General features: G+C 44.7%; 2 protein-coding genes across 2 annotated transcripts in view; both read left to right on the top strand.

Moving 5' to 3' along the window:
• The window catches only part of LOC131271822 (paired mesoderm homeobox protein 2B-like), a 41085-nt gene extending 31746 nt beyond the window's left edge, over window positions 1–9339 (top strand). Inside the window, exons 3-4 of the mRNA XM_058273375.1 lie at window positions 6159–6513; window positions 8963–9339. Of these exons, the coding sequence (XP_058129358.1) occupies window positions 6159–6513; window positions 8963–9339 (732 nt within the window). The remainder of the gene's footprint in view (window positions 1–6158; window positions 6514–8962) is intronic.
• A 4852-nt stretch (window positions 9340–14191) lies between these two features.
• Window positions 14192–16033, top strand: LOC131271832 (muscle-specific protein 20-like). The gene is made up of 3 exons (XM_058273386.1): window positions 14192–14331; window positions 14469–14801; window positions 15322–16033. The coding sequence occupies exons 1-3, from the start codon at window positions 14302–14304 to the stop codon at window positions 15511–15513; spliced, it is 555 nt and encodes a 184-aa protein (XP_058129369.1). The 5' UTR covers window positions 14192–14301; the 3' UTR covers window positions 15514–16033.
• The last annotated feature ends 913 nt before the right edge of the window (window positions 16034–16946 follow it).

The raw sequence follows: 16946 nt of genomic DNA, 5'->3' as shown, positions 1-16946 counted from the left end.
GGTAGTTCCGAACTATTCTTATAATATATTTTATTGAAATAATAATTTTATTGAAATTAAAAAAAATCCTAGTCAAAATGCAAAAAAATGCAATGGTAACTTCCAAAAGTTTAATCGGACAAAATGAGTAATTATAGAAAACAAAGAATCGAGTTGCTTAATTTTATGTATCGACACCTTGATGTAGAGTCTTTTGTTGTTTGTTTAGTTTTACTATCTTATCCTTTAACTTATTTTCAGTGCATGAATATGATTTTTAAACAATTTATACGTTTTGTTTGCATAATCTTTCATTCTTGTTACATGTTGGTATTGATCAAATTTAAGTTAGTAAGGTGTATGTGCATATTTTTTATCTTTTTGGTAATAAAACTTCCATTGATTGATGCCATGCTTTGGCGTTACCCTAAACAGACAACACAAAAACAAAAATTATAAATCCTTGCTACGCATCCTTTCTCCGTGAGCACTTTTATTGCCAATTGCGTACGTGGCGCATTTTAATGGCCTTGCGGTACGAATTTATGGCCCGTAACGGTTGATCGATTGATCGATTCAATCGTCACCAGGAGAAAAGAAGGAGAAAAAAATCCCATAGGCTGCGGAAAAATGCAAACAGCCAGTTGCAACTTCGGGGGAGAATGTGTAAATTTTTAATTCAATCAACAATCCTTCTCCAAATACCAAAGGAAACCAACCAATGATTTGGTGAGAGGCCAACGTAAACTATCGTAAAACACATTCCCAGTAAAGTCTCCTTCCAACCAGGCCCAAAAGCCCACGGGACGTTCCGGATGAGAAAGCTGGCTCGATTTTATGCGCATTTTATTTTATGGCGCCATCGCCAACGCAACTTCTTTGCGGTGGTTTTGCTGGCCAATAAAGGTAAGGAAAGGTCCCGGAAAATCCCAACAAAAACGGTCGGCGATTTTTAATCGCCCAAAGTTTAACGTTTAGCTCCGGCGTGGGCTCTCATCTGTCGGGTAGCGTCGGGAATGTGAAAGTAAAATCGAATTACGATCGAATTAGTGCGTGGCAATACAGAACCGAGGGTCTCGCCCCCTTTTGCCTTTAACCAAATCAGGCTCGGACCATAAAGTCGCCGGGAAATCGGTTGCACCACAAGGCCAATCCCGACCGTGCCGATTCATTATTGATGTGGGCCACTTTTTCGTGAGTGAGTGAATGAGTTCTGGCGACGTAAATAAAAATTTTGCACACCCGGAACGATGAGGAATATCACAGCATGGATCGGAAACCTTCGATGGGCCAAAAATAGCTCCGAACGATGGAGGAGGTCGTCGGTTCGGTCCCATTCCGTTTGGGTCATAAATAAGTTTCGAAAGAAAGTTTTTTTTCTCGACGCCTCCTTTTCTTCTGGGGCGGTTTTATTACGGCCGTTTTCGATCATAAAATGCCCATCGGTCCAAATGCTAATTCCTAAAACGCCCGGTTTTGGTTTTCCACCAAAAAAAAAACAAGAAGGAAAAATATCTCCTACCGGAAAGGGGGAGCCAAATAAATTGAATTGCTCGATCCCCTTTGGTTTGGATGGGGAATCTTTATGGAAGATTTTGTTCCTCCCCTGAAGTCCTTATCGGGAAACGTCACGGGGAAGGAGGGGGAAAGAGGTTTATTCTTAGGAAAAGTTGAAAGAAAACTTTACCCAAGAAGAAACGTACCAACACCGGAAAAAAAGGACCACAAAATTGGAAACCTCTGGGGCCAGAAAACCTCATTTAATTAGGTGATTCCCTTCGGAGGCTCGTGACACTATTAGTGTACCACAGGTAAAGAAAGGCGTTATTGGGTGCCTGCGGGTGGATCTGATTTTCCCTTGGCACACCTTTTACCCTGTCAATTTAGAAATTAGGAGGCTTCCGTAAGGTATGCTAATGGGAGGATAAGGTCCTTTATTTTGGACCGACGTGGAACCTTCCAGCGGAGACGGATAAATTGATCTCTCGCCTGAAACCGAACACATTCTAACTTTTAATAACCTTTTTTTGAAGCAAGGATTTACAAATTGTTCCAACCTTTGTCACCACAACATGTTTCCCCGTCCAACGCGGTGTTGTGTGAAACTTTAATTAAAAAGAAAAACACTATATGGTATCCAATAATTGAAAAGGTAAACATAGCATCAAGCCACAGTCTTACGGGTTGATTCTGTTTACCTCACCATCAACGTCTTGTCTTGGTCGTGGGGTATGTCTCAATCTTAACTTGTCACTGATTTCAACGAACACGTTTGGAAAAAAGGACAACCCTAGAGAGACAATCGACAGTAAATAAAACTAAATAATTCTTTGAAAGAAAAAGATACATTGCTTCACGGGGTCCAAGAAATGTCTAGCAAGAGAGAGGGAGAGAGAAATAAAAGAGATCGGAAACAACACATGCCGGACCAGCGATGGCTATAAATGAATTGTTTATTTTAATCATTCATAATCAAATAATAAATTAAGAAAGTTAAACACAGGACAGCATGCAAGCTGGAACCACGTACCGAAGTGACCCGCCTTCCGTTGTCCGATGTTTGCTTTTGTTTTCTTCCGAATGCTTGCCTCGAGAAGGCCGGGGTTGGAATGAAACCGTTCGGTGTCCGATTTTCTTGGAAGACACAGGACACACGCCGGTCATTTGTCGCTTGACGTCCGATTGGCCAAGATGGCGACCGAAGGAGATGTCTGTCGAACTCGGGCTTGATGAGCCATTGAAGGTAGGGAGGGTAGGGAGATTGTCTTTGTCAGTACACAAAAAAAAGAATACTCTAAGGGTAAGATAGAATACCATCCGAAGAAAAGAGCATCTCCTTTATCTACGTCCTCTGGAAAGCAACAGAAAAAAAACTTTGTGCGGTGCGACGGAAAACCGTAACCAAACCGAAAAGATTTCTCCTGCACTAATTGCATTAAAATTCAGCACGATTTGGGTCAAGACGTTGTGGTGAAAAGAAAATGAACCACACTGACCACCATATGCGGGTGAGCAGCCGAGCAGCAAACGCACATGCCTTGAATAGTAAACGCCCCGAGGACGGTTTCCAAGTTTGCCCAAGAAGTTGTTCTTCGGCGTCCGGAAGGAAAGTATGAAAAGCAAAGAAAAAAAGAAACGGTTGCTTCCTAAATGAAGACACATAATGGAAGGGAACCAAAAAAAGGTGGGAAAGCGCTAGATGGAACGAATACTAAAGAACCGGTCAAAGTTTTGCCGCTATTGTTGAGGAAACGCGAGGGGCGATTAGTTTGCAAGCGTTCACTATTAGTGAGCAGTGATTTACGTCGGAAATAGTATTGTGATTTGAGTCAAAGAGCAGGTTTTGGCTTACCGAAGTTCTTGATTGAGCAACTTTTTATCATGACATTTAAAGTCAAAAGTATTATATCTCCCATTGTCTATTCGTCGTTACAGTTTCAATTTAAACCCCAACATTATTCTTTAAGCTCATCTTCTTAGTTTCAATAACGTTGAATATCCAATAAGCATTCCTTGAACTATAAACCAATTTATTGAATTCCTACTGCAAATGTTCAATTATCAGCTTCTTCTTCTTCTTCCTTATCAGCTATTTGAGTTTATAAGATACCGCAGCTTCTTTACCAGATTCACGGTTGTACTATTTTTTTTCTTTTCTAAAAGAAAATTTAATTTCCTAATTTCTTTTTCTTAACCAACTTTAAAAGCTACTCAATGCAACAACAAAAACGTGAAACAAAACATCAGAACAAATCAAATCGATTTAAAACGGCATCAGTGAACTGATTGTTGAAATCGTAAAAGAGAACCGGAAGCGCACCGGTACACCAGTAAAATCGCAACGGTCAGTTTGAATGAGCAAACAGAGTTACTCAAGTAAACAACCAACCTCCCCCTCGCTCGTTTCCTTGTTGTACTTTTCCATCGTAACGGAGGTTGGATGGCAAAACAAAACCAAACGCAGTTTGCGCACTGATTGGCTAATAGTAAGCTAACTCTGACCCGTCCCGGCATGGCTCTGGTGGAAGAACAAACACAGTCCCCATCACATCACCAGCGATGCAACACAACGATGTCCACAACAAACATTGGAAGAAACTGGAATGAAACACGCAAAAAAAAGAGGAGGACAAAATGTGCTAGGGATGGGGTTGCTTTTGCAAAGGGTGGATGAGGGGAGGGAGGGGAGGGGGATGACGGTTTGAAGCAATCACAAATCTACACATTTGACAACTGGCCCCCTCCACCCTCCTTCCTAACCACCGTCACACGCTAGTCACCTTTGGCCTGGACGAAAATGGTGAATCAAAAGAAGAAAAAAACACAGAACACATTTTCCACGCTATAGATGGAAACAATGGAGTGAAAATGGTGAGGTTAGGTTAGGGAGCGGGTCAAACAAATCGAAACAAATGTGGCACGCCGAACAAAAGCGCACACAGTTTACGCGAAGCCGCGCGCGAGCCCGAATTTGCAATGTTGATTAGATATTTAAACACGACACACGCGTGTGCGATAAAACGGTGCTTTAAAAATGGCCTCCCCTCTGTCGAATGCTGCTGCTAACGAATCCTTCCCCTTCTTGTCCCCCATCTCCTGCCACCCACGAGCGCGAACGATTCGTTGCGCATCATTTGGCAAAAGTTGCCCTGTTCTTTTCCACCTTTTTTTGTTCGCCGCTGTTTGCATTCCCAATTGTTACTTTTTTTTACCCACCTGCGATGGCGTTTTGTTGGCAGGGAAAATTTCGATGCCGTTTTCCACCGGTGGAGGTGGAATGCACCCGCTTTGCCCTCGGTAAAGTTTGCAAATGTGCGTTCGCTTCAAGCGAACCGGAATGTTCATAGTCGTTTCATTAATTGGCGCACGTAAATATTAGCTAATTAATTTGAATATTTCATAAACGCCGCGATGGCACGCCGAGGGGGGGGGGGGGGGTTCATTCCCGGATGGAGGCGCAGGGAGAAAAACCCGACCCGAGCTTAGAACGGGTGACCGGGAAGGGTAAACAGATGCGTTCAGTTCCGTCGATTGACAGTTTGCCAAACGTGGCGTCGTGTGTGTGTTTGTGAGTATGGCTGACTCCTGTCGCTCGGCAAACAGAATAGCTGAACATTAGAACCAGGATTGCACCACTCCTCCGGCGGTTGGGGAATGGAGTTTTGTAGCAACATATTTACGCCAATCGCATAATTAGTGGTACGCAGCCAACAACATTCCAACGGTTTGTGTTTGGCCGTATGGTTGGCTTTATTAATGTTTCATAGTACAACCGCCTGCAATTAAGGCATTCGTGGGCGCAAAACACGACTGGGGGTGGGAAAAATCTATTTTTCATGGCGTTGTGGTGAGTAAATAGTTTGTAGATTTGTTTGAAGGCACTGGCATGTGCGTGGAGAATATGTTTTCCCCAACAGCAAACAAGGATGATTGTTAGATGAATTTTACCACAAAGAGGATTATTTGAAAGCTCTTCGAAGTTGATGAATCTCATTTTAAAGTTTCGTAAATTTGATTATTAAACGGGTTCAGTTATTGTCTCACTAAGGATTGCCAACTAATGATTATGTTAATTATTATCGTATGATGTAATACACACTGTAAATTTAAAAGCATGGTTAAACATGTAAGACCACCTTTTAAAGAAAAAAAAATTAGCATGAGGAGTAAAAATCAAAGCTTATTAATGCCCTTCAGTTTTTAAAACAATTACTTTTGCTATTTACAATTTTGCAAAAGGCTGTGGAAGTATTCAAACTAATAAAATAATGACAAACAATTGAAAAGAACTTGTACAGACGTTTGAAATGGAAGCGATTTCCAACTTCACTTAAAGCTAACAAACAAACGCTTCCTAACCATCAACTTCTTAACTCAAATTACCATGGGAACGAATTAAACATTTCACGTTGCCATTACAGTTTTGTTTACAAGTACAAGGTTGTTGTTCCGAAGGTTTGAAAATCGAAGGCAGCCTTGAGTTCGTTCGAGTTCGCATTATTGCTAAGTATTATAACTAATCACTTTAAACTATTTCTCATTTTTTGGAACAAATCGATTAAAGTAATTGAAGAGTACTATTTAAACAATATCAACAAAGTATTCAGCGTAACATTTCTGAAGAAAAACCAACGTTACCTAATGTTTTTCCCACATTCGCTTCGTGTGCTCTCGAACAGGTCTGGTTCCAGAATCGGCGGGCCAAGTTTCGCAAGCAGGAACGCATCGCCCAGCAGAAGGTGTCCAGCAACAATGGCGGCAGCAGCAGCAGCAACGGTAGCAGCAGCGGCGGCGGCGGTGGCAACAACGCGAACGGCAACAACACCGGCTCCAGCAATAATCAAGATTCATCGTCCGTGAAGAGCGAGCAGAAGGGTGGGGCGGGGGCGGGGGCGGTGAACGGGGGCAGCACGACCCCGAAGGACATCAAGCCGCCCGGTTCGCCCTGCCTTTCCGTCACCACCCTCTCCACCACGCCCAACTCGAGCGCCTCCTCCCACCAGTCGCTGAACGGCGATATCAAACCAATTAATGGTAAGTGTTTTTCCGCCGCCGATTTTCCCGCCCGGGGGAGGAGTGGGGAATGCATTGCGCCCGCTTGTTATTGGTTGCTGCTGCTCCGGGGGTTTTCTTCCCCCGTGGTGGGTGTGATTGTCGCACAATCCGATGTGATGTGGTCGCATCCGGCTCCGAAACCCAGGACCCTTTTTCGGTCACACATTCTGCTGCGTATTGCGGGCGCTTGTCATTTCACCCCCGGAAAACACTTGGAGATGTGCTGGAAATAAGGAACAGCATCATCCAGCTCTCCTTTTCTTTGCCGTCAAAGTCCTTCCGTACGATGCGAAAGTGGTCCCATTTGGTGTCGGGCTGGTGCTGTCGTAAATTTTTCATTATAAAAGACACCGGAAGCAAGCCGAGGCGAAGGCAAGCCACTGATCACAGTGCCACCGTTGTTTTTCCAAACCCACGGCGTGCTTCCTCCTCCTAGCTTCGGAGTCCGTGGACAACCTTCCGGGAGCTGGAGCTGGAGGAGAACAAATCAAGAGAAAACGCCACCGAGCGGGCGAGATGTTCGCTTTTCTTTTCCTCGCTTTGCTTGGGACGCGTTTGTCCCAGTTTTCCGCTCCCTTCGTCCCGGATAGTCTCCTCCAACCGTTGCCGATAATCCTCCCGGAGAGGCAGAGATTCACCTTCGAGCGAGGGAAAGATGTGCCTTTCGCCGTTTGCTTCGATGTAACGATGTTTGTTGCTTTTGCAAGGCTTCTCACTCAACTCACGACGGTGCGTTACTTGGGGAAACGTGGGGAAAGCTCGTGCCGGCGGTGGCGGCAGGCGCGACATTTTCGAAATAATCTGACATTAATTCGTATAAATGAACGGTGTAACAAGGCAATTTTCTTGATTAAACCAATTTAATACATTTCGCAAGGCAAAATGGCTTGCCCCACCCGTTCCACAAACACGTACACGTATCTAGTAGCCCGCGGTTGCTTCGCACCAACACGCGTGTGCGAGGAAAAACAAAATGAAGCCCGCGCGGCGTGAACTTTTACTTCAGTAACAGGTGGTTGCGTTTTACATTCGGCGGCGTAAGATTTGTTCCTTTTATTTTCTCCCTTTCCAAGACACCACGTGTCTCTCGTGGCTTTGTGTGTGTGTCAATTTGAGCATCACTTTTTTCTCCTTCCCTCGGCCGGTGCATTAGCATTATAAAAGATTAAATGGCAACGCCTTTGGCTAAGCACATTCGCACGGTCGAGTTGTGAGTTCATCCGTAGAAAATGTTTCAAGTGGGGAGCTAGGTATTAATTCTAATTAAAAGAAGTAATACGTGGAAAGTAATGTAGCGCCCGCTTGTCTGTGTTACGGCAAAGGTGGCAAAAGTAATTTGTTTGCTAATTTTAATTGCGTTACATGCTTGCAATGCTTGAAGATTAATAGGCATGTGATCGCTGAACTGATGTTCGGTTGAATTGAGTGACATTTGCATCCAAAAAGATATTCAAGAATAATGTAATTTTTTGAAATTTTAAGAAGAAAATAATTTAAGTTCTCTTATCTGGAATCATCTCAAACAATTGCAAAAAGGTTAATTGAGTTGGTAAAACAAATTAATATGTTATAACTCGTTTGTTTTGTAACTGTTGTTTTGATTGAGGCTTAAATAAGCGTTTTTATTGCATTTCCAATTGAATTATTGGTCTTCCAAATCTTTAAGAACAACTTCCCCCAGCAACAAATGTGTACAAGATATTAAATCAAACCAACTTTGTTCTAGTACATCATTTAATTCCAAATATCACGAATAAAAATCCTCCCAAACACTAAAGATAGTCAATCATCTTCGCTACAGGCACTACTGCTGTCACGTTAGTTGGAAAGTTTTGTAAATCTAACCTGTCTCCAAAAATAAGTCTCCAGAAGAAGTGGAAGAAAAATTTCTCCAACTATATTCGTCCAACTGAATATTTTCGATATTGGAGCAATACGGTCTCGGTACGGTGGAAAGTTCCCACTCTTTCTCTACCGTCATATCCTTTTTGTTTCTCTCTCTTTCCTACTCTCTTTAGTTGGCCCCATCTTTTTCGGATTTCGAGCATGAGCAAGAACGAGCCTGGCTCCAACTTTCGAGTTTATGAATTATGGATTATGAAGTTTGCGTCCCGCGGGAAAATGTGCTGCCAGCAGAACTATTCCACATTCGTTTGTCTTCCCCGAACAAAGTCTGGCATGGTGTGGGTTGTCGCCAAAGGGGGCGGGGAGGACGAATGTTGGCATACGCGTCCTTTCGACATCGTTTCCAGCGATCATCCGTTACTGTCGTGGCCCGTTTGTGGTCGTGTGTCACATGAGCAGGTCCCGATTCCTTTTTCTCCCTTGCTGAACTCATCCTCATGGGTTGACATTTTATTTTGCTCGTAGGATTTTTTTTCGTCCCTTTCTCATGGTGTTTGTTTTGCTCTCCTTATCTTTTTTTTAGGAAAACTGACGGACGATTTAAACGGCACGAGTCTCCACAATGGACCCAGCCATCACCATCTGGTGGTCAGCAATGGCACGAACAACAACAACAACAGCCACCACCATCACAACAACAACAACAGCATCAGCAACAACAACAACAACAACAATAACAAGTGGAACTCGTCGTGCAACCCGCTGCTGCAGAACCAGAAGGCGGCCAACCACTTGAGCATGAATCATAACCTGCAGAACCACCATCACCACGCGGTGGCCGCCCTCTCGTCGCCATTTTCGTCGCTGCTCGGGGCGGCGGCGGGTGGCGGTGCGGCCGGTTATCTGCTGGATCCCCTCGGTGGCCTGAACAAGACGACCGCGGCCAATCATCTGTTCTAAAGGTCGTAACGGTCGGCCTGATTTAACGCGTTTAGAAGTACGTTACACTGTAAAGGACACAGGGGGGAGAAAGGGTGGAGGATAACCTCGAGGTGTGTGGTTGGTTCATTAGGAGCACGCGAAATGTGTTGGTGGTCGTCTCCTGGCACGCTCGAAACCAACGGCCAGCTAGCAGGAGTAGGTGTTTCGTTCTGATATGATTTAATCCATCCTTGTTTTGCTTTATTTTTTCCCGTATATCTCACGTATTTCCTTCCTAATTTCACCCTTGACCGGGAGAAAGCGGTCAGAGGGAGGGGTACTAAAAATAACCCCACCTCTTCCCGGCCAAAAGACAGTTTTTCTGTGGAAATACCGTTAATTAAATCGCACTGCAACCTTCCTTCTCGTGCGCTCGATACACTGTTGTCCGGGCTGACGTGTCCTGCCGGGAGAATGAGCTGGAAAGCGGAGAGACATGACAGCAACCCGGGGGCGATCTGTCATCGGTGGCGTAGGTGACATTAATCAAAATGAAGGAAGAAAAAAGGAACATAAGAAACAAATGTAAGCAACGTGTGCCACCGGGAACGCGATACGTCCATCAGTGAGAAACTAACTCGTGACTACTAACTTGAGAGGCAAGCGGAAAGCCGCATTGCCAAATAGGAACCAAAAGGCGAAACGATGGGAAAAAGTGTACTACAACTCGCAACAGAATGGTATACGGAGCTCGAAACGGATCTCATTACGATTAGACTAAGCAGCATATACGAAGCGAGAATCACTTTTGATGAATGGAGGACTTAAAGAACGTTGGTCAAGTGGAGGATCCACAATTAGAAACCTTTTCATAGCAGTCTAGCCTTTGAGAGGCTTGCAAAATACTGTAAATACTTTATCTAGAGGAAGCTATCCATAAAAACAAATCGTTAGAGAAAAAACAAACCGGTTCCAATTGTACATAGAATTGGCAAATTCATGTTCCAATGAACAAATAACATATTTGCAGATTGTCAAAAAGGATCGGAAAGCCATTTCATAGAATCCCCCATAGAAAAGAGATAGTTCGCAAGCTGGAAGGCATCAGGAAGACATTATCAAATCCGCCATAAGCCTTTCGATTCAATATCCTTATGATTTCTTGTAAGGGTTTCTTTTAAACGCAGTAGTACTACTACACTTCTCTCTCAATAATTTGTTACCAAAATAATAAAACCTTATAGAACCTGCAATAGTATTGCTCCCCACAACCGCTTGTAGTCCGTAACGACGTCGAAAGTCCATGAGACTAGTTTTGAAGCGTTCCGTTGATCCAAGCATCCAAGTTCAAGTTGTGGATCAAAGTCGACAGCGATTTGTCTACCTGTCAGAATAATAATTAGCAAAACCACGCAGAAACACGCCGACACGTGAGAAGTGAATCAAACGAAAGCCCCTAGAAATAGCATCCAAAGAAGCAGAAAAGCAGAGTAAAGAAAAGTCTAGTCTCCGAAATGCCAAAAACAAGAATGGTAGTGCTAAAATAAACATTGTACGATAAGTTGACACTAAGAGTAAGTCAAATATACTAAGAATCGGAACAAATAAAAAGAAAAAGAGAACAACAAACCGACAACATAATCACACACAACGGTGTTCTGTCCGTCAGTCGAGGGATCGCCTAGACGTCTGTCGAACGTCTAGGCGGATGGTGATTCGAACGGTGTGGAATGCTGTCCAAGGAAACCCAACAAACGCTGCCTTTTTGGAACACACAATGAACAATGAAGTGATGGGGCATCCTATATTTAAAAGTTCACCTCCTCCATCCGCGTTATAATGTTCGCCAAATCCGCCAATCGGTGAAGGGATGTTCTATTTCCGGACCGTCCAACTCAATCGGACATGGGTCAACGATGGTCGAAAATAATACTTTCGCTTACGGTGTCTCACCTTCGATCGTCGTTTGTTTATGTCAAACGGAACGCCACGTCATCGTTCGCACATTTGTACGGTATGTGTGACGAAAAAGGAAGATCTTGCAGATGCCAAAGTAGGCTGAGAGAATGTAGCGTGTTTGCTTTGTTGCTTTGGTTGAGTAACGAACCACTTACGAGAGGAAATTCTTCACCACGATGGTAGCCAATATTCCAAGATGACAGCTAATCTGGCGTGCCTTAGGTTCTACTGACGGTTGCCAACCGAAACGATCGGGGAAAACGGATGGAAAAGACCGTTTGGAAGAATGCTACCTGTTTCCATTTGGCGTCCCCTTCCCTACGGTTGGTATTCATCGCTATATTTAGCGACCACAGCGATCACACGTTCGTTTGTACTTATTAAGGCCGGGAAAGTCACCGAACAAGGCATGTCCACCGAATGCAGAAGCGATGGCCGACTCGGATCGCGATGATGTCCGGTTGCAGTTTTTATTGGGCCACTTAAAATAATGAACGGGATAATGTGTTCCCCTGTTTTGTGTTGCCGATTTGTTCTTCCCCGACTGTTGTTTGTTTTTCCGATGTCATCCCGTCTGCCATACGGCTGGATTTGCGTGCGTGCGTGCGATCGTTTGAAGCTCGGAAAAGCCGGGACCACCGTACGCAGTCGGGTGTTCCAAAAAGGACGCAACTTGTTAAAAATAGCAAAAGAAAACAAGCTTGGGTTTTTTACTGCCTGCTCTTAGCACTATGTCTCTTCTTCTGCCCATCTAGGAGGTCATCAAACGGGAAGGCCTAGGATCGGTGACGCCGAAAGAAAAAACCTCCGGCGAGCGAACGGAGCGAATCGATTGTACATAACCTCACTTCGGGCGAGGAAAACAAAACCGCAATCAAACGCGATCGCGCTTGCGACAGGTTTTTTGATCGCAACCTTGAACGGAAGCGAACGGAGAAAGATCCCCCCCCCCCCCCTTCGATCAACCCACCCTGACCTCCACCTATTCGTTGGTAGGATCTTCCGTGCGGTGGAAGATGTGTCGAAGTTCTATAATTAAAACGTTCTCAAGCGTTAAGCGTTCCGTCCCCGACTGCTGGCTAGTGGTCGTGATTCGTGATGCTGGTTGGGGGGGTGACAAGCGATGGAGCAGAAAGGCACCACCCCCCGATGGGGGAGGTTTTTCATGGAATGGGGAACCGGGCATTACGTAGAAGATGATCGCGTAAGGTCACCGGTTGGAGGTTGCAAAATTGCCCAACAGCTGAATCATTCGCTTGGCAGGAATGTTTTGTTTTGCGAGTCTACGAACTCGCTATTATTAGGCGAAATTGTGCTAAGAAGAGTCATGGAAGGGGGAGAAGAAAATGTTTAGAAAAGAAAAATCTGTGCCATTTTTTTATTTCGTCAATCTTTGATCACGTTGATACATGGAAATTTCAGATTGTAAAATACAACTATTCTTGTAAATAATTTTCGAATATTAGTATCAACGCTTTGTAGGTTTAGTTATCCATAAACTTATACATTCTAGTTCAGCATTTGATAATCAAAATACCAATGCATCTATATTGGAAGACGAACAATAAAATTGATGAAAACTCTTCTGAGAAAAGAATGTTAATGTTTCAAAACAATACATAATATGCAAAATCAAAATGATTACTGATAAAATGAAGAAAATTCCACTCAAAATTTGTCAAACGGTTAATTATAAAAGACCTAACGATTCCCGCCAATTCTCTGGCACGGTAAGAAAATTGCATCTCGAAATCGATTTGTTGAAAGATGAAAATCCACCCCGTCGGGTGTTACAAACATGATCCGGTAAACAATGGCCCCATGGATAGAAGGGGGGGGGGGGGGGGGGTACCGAGGCATGAACGGAGGGGGAAGTAGAAGCGTGTTTGAATGCAGCTTTTGCTGAAAGAAATGATTGCATCAGTGGCAATGAATTCGCGATCGTGCAGAAGCTTCTTGTTGCAGTTTCGCGCGTGCGATAATGGGATGCGAATCCACACATTTGCAAAGTGAGATGTGATCTTGATTCGATCAAAAATTTTATTGAACATTCCTTTTTATAATATCCTAAACTTTGTTTCAATATGCTTCTATATTACTATATGGTTTTATAAAATTTCCAACTCCCTCACGATCGACAGGTTTATTTTGCGCAAATTTTGCAAAACATTTACAAATCGACTGATGGATCTCAAAGTTGACTCCTCCTAGACTAAACAACCTGTGTTTGTACATAATGTTCGGTTCCCGATAACATCTCCAGCCTGAAGAGATCATTCACTTAATGCCTCAAAACCCATCCATCTTCCTCGTTCATGATCAAGTGCTCACGGAGCGAGGCCGGGCCGGGAGTTTTATGTTCTCTGCCATTTGCTTATCTATTTTATCGCCGAAACAAGCATCGTAAGGGTTTTGCTTTCGCTCCCGGATCGATTTTACTCGAGTGGCGAAATAGGATCGTCTTGCTCGGAGGGTGAATCTATCATTTTGGGACGGAAATAAATTACCGACGCTATCGGCGAAACCCGTCAGCATGGAGATTCCATCGCCTTTACGCCGGCCAACCGCAGCTGAACGTTCTCGAAATAATGATGTGTATTTTATTGTAAACACGTCACCAGCAGGGGGAAGTCAATGTTTTCATTGCCAAATGGAAGTATAGATGCCGATTTTTTTTGGGAGATGGGGAAATTGGGGAAAGGAGAGAATTTTCCACCCAGTATCGAGTTTCGGAAAAACAAAAATCATCTCCGTTCGGGCAGCGCTGTTGGAAGCCGGTCGTGGTGCGCAAACGCGGGCGCATGTTTTTCCATTTCGCGCACCGACGGCGAGTGGGGAGGCGGCTTCGGGAGGTGATGGGGACTTTGGGGCAGGCGATCTTTAAAAGCAAACCTACCGTCCACAGGGAGCATCAGTATTCGAGCAGCTTTGCCCATAGCAACATCGGTGAAAGTTAAAGGCAGTGAGTCCTCAGAAGACGCAGTTCGTGCTTTGCGAGTTTTAGAAAGAAACACACAAACCGTCCACAACACAACAGCAGCAATGGCTTTGGAGCGTCAAGTTCGCATGAAGGTTGGTACCGACGGAGTGTTATAACATCGCTGTGGTGAACGATTTTTCATGTGCAAAACCCTTGGAGAAATGATGTGATATCAAGTGTGTGAGTGTGTGATGACGGTGATATCTTCATATCTCTCTATATACCTCAGATCGCCGGCAAGCGTGACCTGGAGAAGGACAAGGAGGCACAGTACTGGGTGGAGGAGGTGCTCGGCGAGAAGTTCCCGGCCGGCGTCCTGTACGAGGATGCGCTCCGCGACGGGCTGATCCTGTGCAAGCTGATCAACAAGCTGGAACCGGGCGCGGTCGCGAAGATCAACACGTCCGGTGGCCAGTTTAAGATGATGGAGAACATCAATCTGTTCCAGCAGGCGATCAAGAAGTACGGCGTGCCGGACCTGGACGTATTCCAGACGGTCGATCTGTACGAGAAGAAGGACATAGCGCAGGTCACGAGCACCATCTTCGCCCTCGGACGTGCGGTAAGTGATCCTCGAGGTGTACTATGCGAGATTGAGATCCTTTCAATGAGAGGTTAAGAAGGGACCCAAAGTTCTAGTGAAACCATAGACTTCTTTTAAGAACCTACCATAGAAGATAATGTACAGAGAGATCCCAGAAATTTTGTCAGGATTCCAACATTGTGTAATCGCGATTAACTTTTTATCAGATTTTTGGAAGAAGATACTCGATTGGAATACGACCATGGAAAACTTCTAATTCAGCAGATCTTCCTCAGTTCATATATTCTACATTACTTACAGTATATTCTATGATCCAACTAATAGGTTTTCCTAGAAGCAGTTCTAATACTTTGTTGAATAGGGGCTCTGGCTATAGACGGTGAGATCTCAATAAGTTCGTCTTGAACTCAGAATCAGATGTTCAGATCGTAATCAGGATCAGAAGTTGTGCTCTAGAGCTCCAGGAGACTCCGAATTGTTATAAAGATCCCGCCCCACGTTGATCACTAACCTCTGACCTCATTCCTCTCCCACGCAGTGCTACAAACATCCCGACTTCAAGGGCCCGTTCCTCGGACCGAAACCGGCGGACGAGTGCAAGCGCAACTTCACCGACGAGCAGCTGAACGCCGGCCAGGCCATCATCGGGCTGCAGGCGGGCACGAACAAGGGTGCCACGCAGGCCGGCCAGAACATTGGCGCCGGTCGTAAAATTATTCTCGGAAAGTAAACGCGCACACCACAGGGCGGGCCCCGCCGGAGGTTCCGGAAACATGTGTACAAAAATCAGCACACACACACACATATACTACATAAACGCACAAACACAGAAACATATTTACCCCGCGACCTACATTACATAAGCTGAGCTGATCCCGATCTGATCCCCAATGATGGTTAACTCCCACCCCGCGTGTAGCAAGTTCCTGATCCTTCCTTCCAAACCAAACAAACGACTACGTTAGCGAGTGTGTAAGATACTGGTGGAGGCGGAAGTGTGAGAAGAAGAAAAGTAGGTAGGACGACGATGTCGGGAAAGTTCGAGATTCCAGCGCAAACAGATTGTCGCACTCGATTCGAGAAACGCGTCGCGGAAACACTGGTATTACTTGAAGGCGCCTACGACTTTATACCTTATACCGTGGATTTATTGAGCAAGCGTTTGACCGAAGGGCGAGATTTTTTGTAAGGGAAAACAATTCGTTGATAATTTATTTGTAATAAAATTAATACTATTTCTATAAAAAAAAACCAAACAAACAACGGAATGGTACATTCTTTATGGTTATTATTATATGGTGTGAATTTAATTGGAAAGGAAGGTGTCATAGTTTGGAGTGCTATTCCAAGGCACACTTAAATTGCATCATTTCAGGTCATCCCACGCCTGCTAAGTCGCTAAGGGAAAGTGTGTTTCCACTCTCCTCTCATACGACGGACGGACGGATGGCCTTCTTTCGCTGACAGCTAATAAAAATCGTCCTCAAAAGCCAGCAGCCAAACGGGGAAAAACGTTTCGCAACGCACCAGAGCTGAGGCGGCTGTTAGCACTACTTTATCTTCGCGGGCAACGCGAGGCCAACATCTTTCCAGTCCATTAACCGGCCGCAAACTGGTTGTTGCCGAGACCCGAGTGCTCTCTGACACACACTCACGCACGCGCTGCTTGGCGCTTGGACTAAGGAATGTGACTTCGCATGTGTGTTTTGCGTTCTTGTTTGTTTTTCCTAACGCCGCTTCTTCTTCAACTGGCGCTTTTGGAGGCCATGCAAGGAGCGCGCGGAAAAATGAACCATTTTCCACCGCTTGGACGGCGGACTCTCGGTGGACCTTCGACTAATTTTACACGCCCGTTCGTATGCACAACCGGCACCAAGCACCAAGTGGTGGAAAACTAGCGAACGGAAAACCACTCGGGCCATTTCGAGGGTGGGGCGTTATAGTTCGCGTGGGACGATCGCGGGCACAGTTTTCCCAACGATAGTGGAGTGCGGGTGAAGAAAAACGTACACCATACACCATATAGGAAAATTTATTTACATTCGACGTACGATCGATCGCTGTCGGTTTCGGATTGCCGGTCGTTCGGTTTGTTATTGCAAACGACTTTCCGGGCCGGGGATTCGCTATCCGAAAGGGAATTATTGTTTAGATGATGTTCCG

Source organism: Anopheles coustani, chromosome 3 (assembly GCF_943734705.1).
Source record: "Anopheles coustani chromosome 3, idAnoCousDA_361_x.2, whole genome shotgun sequence".
NCBI lineage: Eukaryota > Metazoa > Arthropoda > Insecta > Diptera > Culicidae > Anopheles > Anopheles coustani.
This window is presented reverse-complemented; position numbering and strand designations above follow the sequence as displayed.